We start from the raw sequence: 13,204 nt of genomic DNA, 5'->3' as shown, positions 1-13,204 counted from the left end.
AGCCCCCGTGGTCCCCCTACCTTGCCAGGCACCGCCCTGCCTGGAGCTCTGTGCAGGCAGCCTGGAGAGAGTGGGGAAAGGAAAGACATGATGAACTGTGGGTTGAAAGAGAAGTTCAGGGATCCTTTCGTGGGGACTGTCACCACAGCACCTGCAGTGTGGCAATATCATACCAGTCACCTGGCATCAGGCTCATTAGAAATACATACAGCTATCCAAAGGGACAACATGCCCCTTGCCCTCAGCTCTTCACAGAGGCTTTGTCCTTTGCTTACAGAGGCAGTCACTCTAACGTCTTGAGTGTTGGCTTCAAATTCCTCCTCTTGTCTGCATGGGGTCAAGGCTCCTGCTGGTTCCTCTCTGGGAGCCTTCCACAGCTGGGGCAGGTGCAGAGAAGGGGAGGCTTGCAGGGGTGCTTTGCTCTCTCTGGGTGTGCTGTGGGCAGGTTCCCAGAGGCCAGGTGGGAGCTGCTGCCCTCCAGCTCTGTCTCCTGTTCCCAGCTGAACATCACAACAAGGAGCACGCAGGATGGCAGCCTCCTGGAGATGGAGCGGCTGTGGCTGAACAGCCCTGTCACTGAGTACCGCCTGCCTGAGCACAGCCCTGACAGCAGATATGTGGTGGCGATACGGGGACTCACGGCTGCTGGAGCTGGGGCTGCGTCACTGTGGGAGCTTCAGAGCTCGGGTAAGTCTTGCTGTGTCCTGGTCTGTCCAGTATGGCTATGACAGGTGTCGTGGCTGAGTCAGCTCTGTGTCCCCAGCCCTGTGGCCTCCTGGGTGGCCTGGAGGAGCCTGGGCACCGAGGAGCTGAGCTCCGCAGCCCGCACCACCCAGGGTTTCCCTGCTCCCTGCACGGCCCCTGCTGTGCTGCTTGCTGATGCTCAATCCCCAGGTCTTTCCCTCCAGATACCCCACACCCTCTCGACATCAGCTGCCACAGCATTCGTGACATCTCCCCATCCCAAGGGACGGCAGTGCTTCCTCTCCACCCCATCGCCCGTCCCTCCGAAGCAGTGAGGTGAGTGCAGCCCCCAGCAGCTCTGCTCTTCGCAACCCCGACATGGGTTTCCCCACCGGCAGCACTTGCCCACAGCCACCCCCATCCCTCTCTCCCCGTCCCTGTCTCTCCCAGCCCTCTCACCATGCTGCCTTGCAGGGAGCACCAGCTCATCGTGGCTGTGATGGACAAGGTCACGTCAGTGGAAGGTGCCTGTTCAGGGGAGCCGCAGCCCTTCAATGCCAGCCATCCTGGTGCTTACGTGGCTGCTGTGCTCAACCTCACGGCCCCCACAGAATTTGTGTTGGGCAATGGGACCCACGGGCAGGGTTACCACAACGCTGCCCTTCACCCGGGCTGGGACTACATGGTTCTTCTCCGTCTCGTCCGCCGCTCACAACAGGTACCATCTACCCATCCCAGGGGCTCTGAGGATGCTGCCAGCTGGGGCCAGGCCCCTCAGCAGGGTCTGGGCTGTCTGACGATGGCAAGCAGCAGTACTGCAGAGGCTCTGCTCCGGGTTCCTGTGCTGAGAGCCCAGGCACCTTGGCAGAACAGTGTCCCCAGGGTCCTCGGCCACAGCTGAGGCATTTGGTGGCCATGGGTGGGAGGCCCTTGCCCCCAGGGCAGGCTGTGGGGCAGGAGTGGCCTGAGCTCTCCCTCCCTCTCCTCCAACAGGCAGAGAAGTTCTCCTGCGTCTGCTACAGCTTCTCTGTTGGTAAGTGAGCTCCTAGCTCCCTGTGCCTGAGGGTCTCTCCTGCATGCTCCCTTTTCCTAGCCTGACTGCTTCCCATGGAGAGGAGCTGGCTGAGAGCAGGAGCTGTGGGGTCTTGTTTTTCTAATTCCATCTTCATGCAGCTTCTCTGAATCTTGCGGCTACCTATGGTGGATGGGCTTTGGGCAACCTTGGGCCACTTGAGCAGCAGTGGCACGAATGTCAGTTGGACACTGTGCATTATTCCTGCATCTTAGTCCTAATGCTCCCCTGGTGCATTTGTAACCCTGTAAGTGCAAGCCTCACTTGACTCTGGGCTATGGCTGGGGCAGTCAGAGAGACAGGACTCACACCAGAGAGTATCACATCAAGCAAGTACCTACCCTTTCTGCAACAGTTTCGCTATTCTCCAATGCACAGCCTGTGGCGGGAGATGAGGGAAGCTACTTTTCACCCCTTGCCTCTCTGTGATCTCCCAATGTGCAGTTTGGGCTCTGCAGGAGCCTGAGACTGGGCTGTGCTGGTTGCAGGGCAGGAACCGGTGCCTCGGCTGGGCAGAATGTCTGTGCTTCTGGCAGTCTTGCTGGTGGCTGCACTCCTGGTACTGGGGATTTTGCTGGTCTTCGTGCTTTTCAGGTCAGTATGTGCCTCACCTCTCCTGCTCTCTGCAAGGCATCCAGCACCTTGCACTGCCTGGAAGTGTCCAAGTGGACCCTGAGATAAAGCAAGATGGGAAGCCAGGGCATTATATGGGCAACAACCTCTCCCCTGTCTCTCTCTGTTGTTGGTCTATGGGCCTGACTTGCTGTTTTGCAGGAGAAAGTACAACAGTTCAAAAACCTCAGAGAGCAACAGTGTTATCCCCCTGCGAAAACATCAAGGAGGTGAAGTATGAGCAGAGGCCGTGCATGTCTTGTCTGGACATACTGTCTGTTAAAAGCACAGGCAGGGTGCTTACAGGCTCTGTAAGGTCCTTACAGGAACAAGGGGACCAGAGCTGGCTGGCACGGGGAAAGTGACACCTCCCAGGAGAAAGAGACCTATATGGGGAAGGACAGTCTAGGGTTTACTGGAGTTCTGACCACTGCAATGCCAGCTCAGTCCCAGCTGCAGAGCTATAGGATCAGCCATCAGGCACATGCTAAACTCCTGGTTTCATGGTCTCCATAGGTGCGGGCAAGCTGAACACACAGATCCCAGTGGAGGAACTGCTGGAGGCTCTGAAGAGGTTCAAAAGGGCAGAAATAGAAGCAGAGCAGACAGAGGATGAATCAGTTGAAGGGCATGGCGCTGGGCGTCTGAGAGAGTATCAGGTCTGGTTTAGCTTTGCCACTTGGCTGCACTGTCCACTCAGCCCTCACCCCTTCCTTGGGTGTGTGATGCAGTTGGCCTTGGCCAGCCCCAGAACACACGCCAGTGCAGAGTGGACTTGTCTTCTTCTTCTGCAGCAACTGTCCTCCACTTTGTTGCACCCCTGCGATGCTGGGAAGGAGCTGTGTAATCAGAACAAGAACCGCTACAAGAGCATCATCCCGTGTAAGCAGAGCTCCCCAGGGGTTGGCACAGGCACTTGGAGGTGGTTGGGCAGTACAGGGTTCTGGTCTGGTGTAGGTGCCACTCCAGCTCATCAGCAGAGCTGAGCTCCTTTTCACATCATCTGTGGCCACCAAAACCCAGAGGAATTTAGCAAAATTGTTGCGTTGGACCCACTATTTTATATCTGGTTGGAGAATCCTTGTTCTATCCCTCAAATCTCCTTGCAAGCTTAATCATTCATCATTGTATTCCTGTTCCTGCTGAACGCTGTTCCTGTTAGTCATTGCTGAACGCTGCCATGTCCCGTCCAGAGGTAGATACTTGTGCAAGAGTGGAGGGAGTGACCCAATTTCTATCAAAACTTAAAGCTCCCCTGGGGCCCACATAGTGTGGACATTTGGCCAGTGCATTAACAGTCTTCCCCAAAAACATGTTGTATTTTACTGCTCTGCCATGTCACCTTTCATCTCCTTAGCTGCTCTCTACCTCTGAACATGTCCTGAGGCCTGAAGTACTGCTGAGGAGGGAGAAGACAGTCCCAGATGTTCCTAAATTACGTCTTCCTCCTTAAACAAACACTTAAGTTGGTGCCCTAAGGAGACAGTCCACTAATTCCCACCTCCCTTCTCTTTCAGATGATCACTGCCGCGTGGTGCTGCAACACTCTGACACAGAGAACGGCTACATCAATGCGAGCTACGTGGATGTAGGTAGTGAGGAATTGCTGCCCTGGGCAGGGTGGAGGTGCCAGGTCAGGGTAGGAGGGGTGTCTGTCTGCTCTGGGTGGGGACAGTCCTGTTGACATGGGCAGCCCCAAGGTCTGGCACTTGCTGCCCTCAAGTCCTGCCAGATCGGGGGGTGTCGCTTTCCTTGTATCCTCTCTGAGCTACCTGGAGTACTCTGAGTTTCTGTGCAGTTCTCGTCTCTATCAATAAGGGACCTGCATGAGGGACAGAAGCCAAAATACAGTCTCTGGGTACCTACTCTGTGCTAGCCAGGTGTGGTGCTGTGGGACACGAGGGCTCAGGTGCCTGTAGAGATGGGTCCTTTATCTCATTCCCTGTTGAACATTTAACCCATGTGATTGGAGATGTTTGAACTTCTTCCCACAGAGCTACCGGAGTCCACGCTTCTTCATTGCAGCTCAAGGTGGGTGCTTCCAGCCCTCATGCTCAGGACACGCTTGTCGCTGTTGTGAGCACTTTGGAGAGTGGGAGTTAATAGCTTGGTCCAAGGTCCTGTGTCTCCTGGGCCTCTGTCTTAGATGGTGGTTATGGCTGCTGCAGGGTATGGAAGGCCTTAGTGGCAGTTTGGCAGTGACTAGCTGGAGCTAGTCCCTGGCTGAGGACATGTTCCTTCCACACACAAGCCTGGTTTGTTCCTTTTGGTGGCTGGTGTGACAGGGACAGACCTGCGAATGCCTGGCACATCTGCACTCAGTGCACTCAAAGACAGGATCCTTCCAACGGTGTGAAGCCAGGATGGGTTAGTCTGCTCTGCACAGCATGTGGTGAGGTCTCCTGCTCCTTACAAACCTGCAGAAATGCTCTTCAGGAAATAGAACCCTAAATGTGGGAGCAGCTCATGATTGTCTTGAGGGTCTGGATGGGAAAGCCCCTGAAGCAGCAGTGAATTCCTCATGTACCCTGGGCTCAACTGCCCTCCCTCTTCCTTGTCCCTATTTCTAACATTGGTGGTGAAGCCAAGGTGCCCATCACCCCAGGTCAGGTGTTGCTGTCCCCAGGCAGGGGGAACCCGGGGCTTCTCATAGCCTGGGAACATCTGAGTTGTGCCTGGGAGCATGCCCGTGGCTTGGACACTGACTCAGAGCTCTCCTGTTCTTTCCCAAGGCCCCTTGCCTGGCACAGTGGTGGATTTCTGGCAGATGGTCTGGCAGGAGAAGACCTCAGTCATTGTGATGCTGACGGGCTTAGTGGAGCAGAACAAGGTAGAGAAAGCATCTCAGCCTGTGCTCAGCTTGGGCCTTCCCAGAGCCCAGGCTTCCTTGCCTGCTTTGCTTTGTTCCTGGTGCAGCTAGCAATGAGGGCAGAGAGCAGCTCCGCACCACTGCTGGCTTGCAACACTCCTCTCATCAGTTTGCTAGTGCTTAACAGTCTCGCTGCTGTTGACAGACCAAGTGTGAGCAGTACTGGCCAGAGCAGGAGCAGGTCTACGGGGACTTCACTGTGACACTCAACAACACCAGGACCACCACAGGCCTTATCACACGCATTTTCTGCCTGCAGAAGGTAAGTCTGGCATGTAGCTGAGATGCGGATGTGAGATGCTTTTGGGTTTCAGCAGCTGGTGGGAGCTGTTGGCCAAGAGATGATGCGGGAAGCCATGCCTGGTCTCCAGCACTAGCAGGTCAGTGTTGCTATCACTGGATGCCATGCCAGGTCATCGGCCCCAGGTTTCTGTGCTAGGCAAAGGCAAAAAGCTCCAGTGGTCACCTCAGCTGAGTCTGGACTGAAGATGCACATGGGCAGTTCATGCATCTTTAAGGGCTTGGATGAGGCGACCACAAAGCTTATAAATACAGTTAAAGAAGTGAATCCAGGATGATGGGAGAGGTGCCTGCTTGTCCTGGATTAATCTGCGGAAGGTCCACATTGAAGCTCTGTGGTCACACAGCTCCTAAAGCTGAAGAGATACTTTATGGTTTAATATAGCTTAATTACAACTCTCAAGATGGGTACTTCTGCTGAAGTTGTAACTCAGATAATAAGCAGAAATGGAAGGAGATGCAAGGAGGGGAAAACAGGTATCATATAAAGAAACTGCAGTTATGCATATTCTCTTCTTGTCTTGCCCTTGTCTAGCTAAAAGGTAAAGTTCCAAGAGCACCTGAAGGTGGGACAAAGTTCATTAGTTCAGGTCAAGTGAATGTGATATTTAGGGAAAAATACATGATGGGCTGGTAACAAACATCACTACATTCACATCAGTGCAGAACCAGCCTTAGGAAATGCATTAACTGGGCAAGCCAGGGCTTTTCAGTGACTATGGAAAAACTCTACACTGTCATTTTTATTTTTTTGCTTCCTCTGGGGCACAAGCTGCATTTACTGCTCTGAATTCACTGTACACAGCATGGGGAAGCAGAGAACAAAGTGAATCGTGTGGCTGTGCACTGGGTGAATTTGGACTTTGCTGTCTGACGAGCTATACTGGAGCAGTCATTGTCATAGGGGCTCTAGGGGGAACAATGGGTGCTGGTTCCCCCACTAAGTGATTTTCTCCACTGCTCTCTACTTGCTGGCATGCAATTACTTCACACAAGTTTCCAAGCTAGCTGCTGCTCCCTGCTCCCAGACATGTCTCCCTCTTTGCAGGCGGGCTATGCTCTCCCAAGAGTGGTAGAGCAGTTTCACTACCTGCTGTGGCCAGACCACGGGGTGCCCAGAAACCCTGCCCAGCTCCTGTGCTTAGTGGAGGTGGTGAACAAGAGGGCTTTGGAAGCTCCTGCTGGACCCGTGCTGGTGCACTGCAGGTACAGGCCTGAGAGCACTTGGGTGCTGGAGCAAGGCTGGCTGTGGCAGCACTGACCCCAATTTTCTGCATCCTCAGTGCAGGGATTGGGCGCACAGGTACCTTCATCGCCCTGGACTTCCTCCTGAAGATGGGGAAAGCTGAGAGGAAGGTGGATGTGTTTCACTGTGTACAGAAGCTGAGAGAACAGAGGGTCAGCATGGTGCAGACCAAGGTGAGGAGAGTTACCTGCTCGCTGCACACAGGCAGGCTGCAGATCTGCTTCCCACCCTTCCCAGGGATGTGATGTGCGAAGCCACACTGGCTATGCTGTACATGGTCTAGCCACAGGGACTGGAGCTGCCAGGGGATGGAGACTGAAGGATCTCATTTTCACTGTTATGTCCATACCCAGTCATGATCCCTGTTCCCCTGAGACCCTCTGAGGTGTTAGAGGCATTCAAATGTACCAGTCATCCTGGTACAGAAGGGCTGTCTTGTAGGCAAGAAGCATAAACGAGAGTCCACGTGTCATTCAGGTTTTCAGGATGTCTGCCCTCATGGCATCTTCTGTGCAGCAGTGTGCCGGCCTAGGGACTATGTCCTCATGATCTGCTCAGTGCTGGGACACTATGCAGGAAACTAAGTTGGGGGGGATCATCCAGCTGCTTGTAGGAGGACTAAATATTTCACTATTTTTCTGGGTTTCCTTCCCCAGAACAGGGACCTGGTCTAAGAGGGGGCATTAAACCACAGGAAGATGGTCTTGTCTGGGTTGTTGCAGTTGCCGGCTGCTTCTCAGAGCAGGGCTGCCTGCACTGAGAAGTGTCTGGCCTCGGGACCCCACAGCAGGAGGCTGAAGGATGGACCTGGCTCATTCCTGGCATGGTTCAATGCCAGTGAGCTGGTGGTCTGAAGTCCCAGGGCTCCTCATGGAGCTGCTCCAAACTATGCAGCTGACCCATGTCCTCATGCAGGAGCAGTACACCTTCCTGTACGAGGTGCTGCTTGAAGGCTTGCTCTGTGGCAACACCGGGGTCCCAGTGGAGAGCATCACCAGCCATGTTCACTGCCTTCGAGAAGCTGAGACCTCAAGTCACAACAATGTCCTTGAGAAGGAGTTCAAGGTACCACCAGGATCTGGTGAACTGAGTCTGTTGCTGTGGGGGACTGATCTGTGAGGCCTCCCTGCTACGGCTCCCCTCCCCAGCTGTGGGATGGAGATGGGGGAGCATTTCTCTGGGGTGGCTGAAGAAGGGGAGGAGCTGACAGGCACATCTTGCTTGGCTGAATCATCCCTACAGGCCCTGCAGAAGTTTTCTGAGTTGTTCAAGCTCCTGCCATGCAGAGAAGCAGAGAAACCCAGCAACCAGCCCAAGAACCGCAAGCCAGGGATCCTGCCAGGTACTGCTGGTAGGGCTGGGCAGGCCCTTGTTTTGCGACCCAGTGCCTGGGAGCAGCGTGGGGGGATGATGATGCCCTGCTGCTTCCCTCCCCTACACCGTGACACTGGCACGTTATACCCAAGAACCAATTTTAATTTTCTGGTTGGTGATAAATGTGAATTAGTCTGGTCCCTCCACAGGAGCAAGACCCCATCCCTGCTTCCTTCTGTGCTTGCAGGTACTCCTGGGTTAAACATGTCCCTGGGTCTAATCTTTCCCAGTGGAGGAGCCCAGATGAGGCATTAAGGATTAATGAGGATGGTGGACCTGCTGTGCCTCTGTGTGTCTGTACATGGGGTTTTGGACATGCCATGTCAGGCAACCCTGAGCTTTCACAGCCATGAGGCTGGTAGTGCCTGTTAACCCAAGCTTCTCCAGCCCATGTCGCAGGGAGCCACGCTGACCCCACTGCTTGCAGGGCAAATCCCTTGCCTCTGTGCAGGGAGACAACGGTTTCATTTCTCCTTCTGCTCCTTGCCTCCGCAGCGGATTCCTGCCGGCCCATCCTCATGTCCTCGCTGAATGCAGATGGTTCACCAGGTTACATCAACGCCGTGTTTGCCAGCGTAAGGCTCCAGCCCCATAAGGGGGTGGGAGCTGCTGAGAGCAGCAAACCACCCCCCCTCCCCAGCCTCACTGCTCGAGGCCAGGGTAGACCACGCCGCCCTGATCTGAAGTGTTCCAGCCCTGGCACTTCTTCACAGTGATTATTTCCCAGTGGCTGCGGCCCTGCTGCCAGGAGATGGCCCCCGTGATCAGCCTAAGCCCTGTCTGCACAAGCAGCTCGGGCCGGCCGTGATGAGCTGAGGGGCCAGCGGGGTGCAAGCCTGCTCTAAGCAGGGCTGGGGTGCCCTAAGTCTCCTTGGGCTTTGCTCTGCTGCTGGACCAGAAGAGCCCTGGCTGGAGGGAGACAGACAGCTGCTCCTGCTGTTAGAGGGCTGTCAGGGGGTGGATTGTGTGATTTCTTCCCCCAACACCCTGGTGTGTTTTGCAGACATACACCAAAGAGGACAAACTCATCATCACCCAGCTGCCTTTCCCCACCACGCTGGTGGATTTTTGGGCTCTGGTCTGGGATTACACCTGCACATCGGTGGTTGTGCTGAACCAGCTCCAGGAGCTGGACCAGGTCAGGAGCCCATGCACAGCCCTGCCCTCCCCTGTCTCCCCGTGAGCCTGACCGCTGTACTTTCTGCCTTTGCCCCTATGCAGCTCTTCTCACAAGAGCTTACTCACCACAGGAGCCCACTGCAAGCTTCTGGGGTCCCCCTGGGAGATCCATGAAAACAGTGCCTGCACCATGCCCTGTCCCTGAATACATCAGAGGCCAGGCTGGACGGGGCTCTGAGCAACCTGATCTGAGTGAAGATGTCTCTGCTCATGGCAGTGGTGTCAGACTAGATGACATTTAAGAGACCCTTCCAACCCAAACTATTCTAAGATTCTATGGCACTACACAAAGGTGTTGTCAACAGTCTCACAGCAAGAGAGCACCCCTCAGGTTTTGGTTACCCCTGCCCAGGTGTCTTCTCTACAGGAGTGTAATTCTTCTGACTGCAGCACTGCGGGTTGGTCTCTAGCAAATGGCAGGCAGACCACTCCCATGCACACCATAGCTTATGGATGAGGGGCTGGTGTGAGCACACCCACATGAGGTGCTGAGCTCTGCCATGCTTGCAAATCAGGGCTGTGTGTGACAGCACACGTATCTTCCCCCCGCAGACATACGTGGAGTTCTGGCCCACCCAGGATGAAGCTGCCTATGGCCGTTTCCATGTCCACCTCATCTCAGAGGAACACGGAAATGGATTCACAACCTGGACACTTGCCCTCACCAACAAGCAGCAGGTAGGCTTTTTGCACAGAGATGGCAGAAGTCCTTCGAGAACAGCCTTTGCAAGACCTGGGAGAACCAGTTGGGCTCCAGGGTCAGCAGGCTTTGATTTGGGGTCAAAATTAAAAATAGCGGTGGCAGAAGCCACAACAGTCAGAGGGATCTGATGAGGTCCTGGAAGGGCACTGGCCAGAGCAGGGTCTTTTACCTTGGGAGAGAGATCAGTCCCAAGAGGATGAGGCTACAGGCAAATGTACAAGGCAGAGGCACATTTCTATAACTTCCTAACTTGGAGGACTACAGCTGCTGATAGAGTCTGTGCATCTTGGTGGTGGTCTGTGCTTGGAGAGAGCTGTCACAGGTAGCTGGACACTGGACCAGCATCAGTCTGAGCTGCATCTGGTGGGCAGCCCTTATCTTATGCTATGTCTGCCTTCTCAATGGAGGTCAGAGGCTGGGATTGGGCCATTCCACTGTGGAGCTGCTGCCTTGATCCAGTGTGCATGGCTGAGCAAGGACTGGCACACGCCGTCCCTCTCTTTCCTCCATGAATCCAAGGGGCGGCTTCTCTGCCCAGCCTACTGTCTTTCTTTCCCACTAGCCCAAGAAGTCTGCACTAGAAGTCCAGTTCTGGCAACTGAAGGACTGGCCCATGCAGCAGCCTCTTCCCCCACACCCTGCCACCATCATCAGCCTGCTAGGGAAGGTGGAGACACACCATCGGCAGAGACAAGATGGACATATCCTGGTCACCTGCTGGTGAGTGATGTCTCCCAGAGGAGCAGCCTTGGCACAGAGCTGGGTCAGCACAAATTGCACCAGTGAACTTGGGTCACAGCAACATCCTCAGCCCAGGTGAAGCGTGGACATATGGACATGAAATCAGCTGTGTTGAGGGAGAAAGGCTTCCTGTGGAGGCTGGCTGTGTGCAGAATCTGAGGACATGACCATCCTGAGAGTCTGTATGGCTATTGGAACCTCTGTGAGGCTCAGCACTGCCAGGTGACCCCAGGGCAAGTGACTCTCACCTTGCTCTCCTCTGCAGGGACGGTGCCAGCCGGAGTGGAATCTTCTGTGCTGCTGGTTTCCTGTGTGAACAGATCCAAAGTGAGGGGCTGGTGGATGTATCCCAGGCTGTGAGGATGCTGAAGAGGCGGCGGAGACAGCTGATTAAAGATGTGGTAGGTGCTAACTTCAAACCCAGCCAGGGTGACAATAGCAGAACAAGAGCCATAGCCTGGACTGTCCCAGCAGCTGCCTGAGAACCTAGCTCAGATCATCCTATTGGCAACAGGAGCAGATTAGAACTCTGAAAATCCTGCTTTCTGCTGCTGGGACAAACTCACTGACTTAGGGGCAGGTTCTGCAGAACTGGATGGGCACCCAAGCATTCTGTGGGCTGAGTTGCTCCTTTCTGGTCCACCTGGCCTGCTCAGGGCTGCACTAATGGGTGCTCAGGTGCATGTCCTGCATCCACCTCACCACTTGGTCTGGGTGCTACAGGCCATCATAGGATGAGCACCCTGGATGGGAGTGAGCAGCAGATGCTACATGTCATGGATGCTGGCTCTCTTCCCAAGACCAGCTGGCTCCAGAATTGGGGTGGCCCAGCTCCCAGCTACTGGAGCACATGCCTGTGATTCCTCAGTGGAGGAAGGTGGTCTCCAAAAGAGAGGAGAAGAGTGGGCTGTACCTGCACCTGGCTTGCTCAGGAAGCTGTTGGCAGCCAAGGCTGGCCTTCTGCTGCAGGTGTTGGTGTACCATGTTCTCACATGCATCCTTCTGTCCACAGGAACAGTATGGGTTCTGCTATGAACTCGCCCTCAGTTACTTGAATTCATTTGAAACATATGGGAATTTCAAGTAGAGGTGTGACCACAGCCCATCTCCAGCCAGGACTTTGACTCTCTTGACAGCCCTCCATCAGTAACAGTGGAAACCAGAGGAGATGAGAGGGGTGTGTGCAGCTCCAAGGTGCTTTACTCCCCTGAAAAAAAGCCATCCCAATGGTCTTCTGCAGCTGGAGAGCACAGGTTGGAATGTCTCCAAATTGTGATCACACTTTGAAGTGGGGATATGACCTTTTCCTAGAGTTTGCACAAGAACTTACCTGGAATCACAGCCCAAGCACACAGACCAGAGCAGAGGCACGATCATTTAACCTGTCCTATCCAGGCTCCCTTGTTGCCTCAAGCAGTCCCAGGGAAAGTGGAGTAGCTCCACCAACACTCAAACTGTATTTTGCCAAGGAAGCATCAAATGGCTGTAAGATCCATGGATCTCAGAGGTACAGGCTATTTGTCCTACTTTGGGAGAAACATGAAGCCCAAGGCCAACAAGAGCCAAAGCAGGGACAATCCACAGCCCTGCAGTACTAGCCTGGTTCTTCCAGCCCACACAATCCCTTCCTGGATTTTCATCTGTCTGATGCTTATCCAGGTGCTACAGCCCTACCTGGTCCAGAGAGGCTCCCTCACTAGCCTGTCTGGCTCCACCATGACAATCCCTGGTTGTAGCACCTCAACTCAGACACTCTGGATGTTGTTCTGGCAGGCTACTTCCCAGAAAAGGGCTGCTGCACCATGAATACTGGTTCTGCCTTTTCTGCTCAAGGGCAAAAGGCTTCACAGCCAGGACTGACCCCATGGCACTGTTTTGTGGCTCACCAATAAAGGCTCTCTTCTGGCCATGGTGGTAGTGACCTCTGATTTTCACTTTTCTTCCAGATTTGACCTGACATCAGGCCTGTGAAAGAGCTGAGACCACACAGGTCCCTCAGCTCTAGCCACAGCATGAGCATAGAACACACTCCTGCCCAAGATGTGAGTTGAGGAACATCAGCCTCCACTGATTTCCACCACACACCTCATCCAACCACACGAGAGCTGCCCAGCATGGCACTGACGGTTGGTAGCGCTATTCGGTAGCACTCAGGAACACGGGGTCACAGCAGCCCTGCTCACAGCCACCTCTCAACAGGGTGCAGTTAACTCCGTGCAGGGAGATGTGACCCCAGAGTGGCAATGAGGAGACAAGACAGGAGTGGTGGGGCAGGCAGACCCCTCCAAAACACAAGTCTTTATTGGTTGTCTACACAGAGAGGGCAGAATCATAAAGGCAGCCAAGTCAGGCCAAGCTCCAGCAGAGCCCTGGGTCTGGCTCAGTATCAGCAGAGAGGAGTTGGGAACCCAGGACGTGACAGAA

At 54.5% G+C, this 13,204-nt stretch overlaps 1 protein-coding gene across 1 annotated transcript in view; it reads left to right on the top strand.

The window, feature by feature from the left end:
* Positions 1-11,867, top strand: part of LOC308051901 (uncharacterized protein) — a gene marked incomplete at both ends in the record, with an annotated part of 28,780 nt that extends 16,913 nt beyond the window's left edge. Inside the window, 20 exons of the mRNA XM_080362550.1 lie at positions 501-687; positions 909-1,020; positions 1,159-1,402; positions 1,678-1,717; positions 2,885-3,027; positions 3,163-3,250; positions 3,886-3,956; positions 4,363-4,399; positions 5,101-5,198; positions 5,383-5,499; positions 6,586-6,743; positions 6,821-6,956; positions 7,699-7,848; positions 8,026-8,125; positions 8,653-8,732; positions 9,161-9,295; positions 9,889-10,014; positions 10,602-10,759; positions 11,046-11,181; positions 11,793-11,867. Of these exons, the coding sequence (XP_080218676.1) occupies positions 501-687; positions 909-1,020; positions 1,159-1,402; positions 1,678-1,717; positions 2,885-3,027; positions 3,163-3,250; positions 3,886-3,956; positions 4,363-4,399; positions 5,101-5,198; positions 5,383-5,499; positions 6,586-6,743; positions 6,821-6,956; positions 7,699-7,848; positions 8,026-8,125; positions 8,653-8,732; positions 9,161-9,295; positions 9,889-10,014; positions 10,602-10,759; positions 11,046-11,181; positions 11,793-11,867 (2,391 nt within the window). The remainder of the gene's footprint in view (positions 1-500; positions 688-908; positions 1,021-1,158; positions 1,403-1,677; positions 1,718-2,884; positions 3,028-3,162; positions 3,251-3,885; positions 3,957-4,362; positions 4,400-5,100; positions 5,199-5,382; positions 5,500-6,585; positions 6,744-6,820; positions 6,957-7,698; positions 7,849-8,025; positions 8,126-8,652; positions 8,733-9,160; positions 9,296-9,888; positions 10,015-10,601; positions 10,760-11,045; positions 11,182-11,792) is intronic.
* Positions 11,868-13,204: the final 1,337 nt, after the last annotated feature.

Source organism: Nesoenas mayeri, assembly GCF_963082525.1.
Source record: "Nesoenas mayeri genome assembly, chromosome: Z".
Classification (NCBI taxonomy): Eukaryota; Metazoa; Chordata; class Aves; order Columbiformes; family Columbidae; genus Nesoenas; species Nesoenas mayeri.
This window is presented reverse-complemented; position numbering and strand designations above follow the sequence as displayed.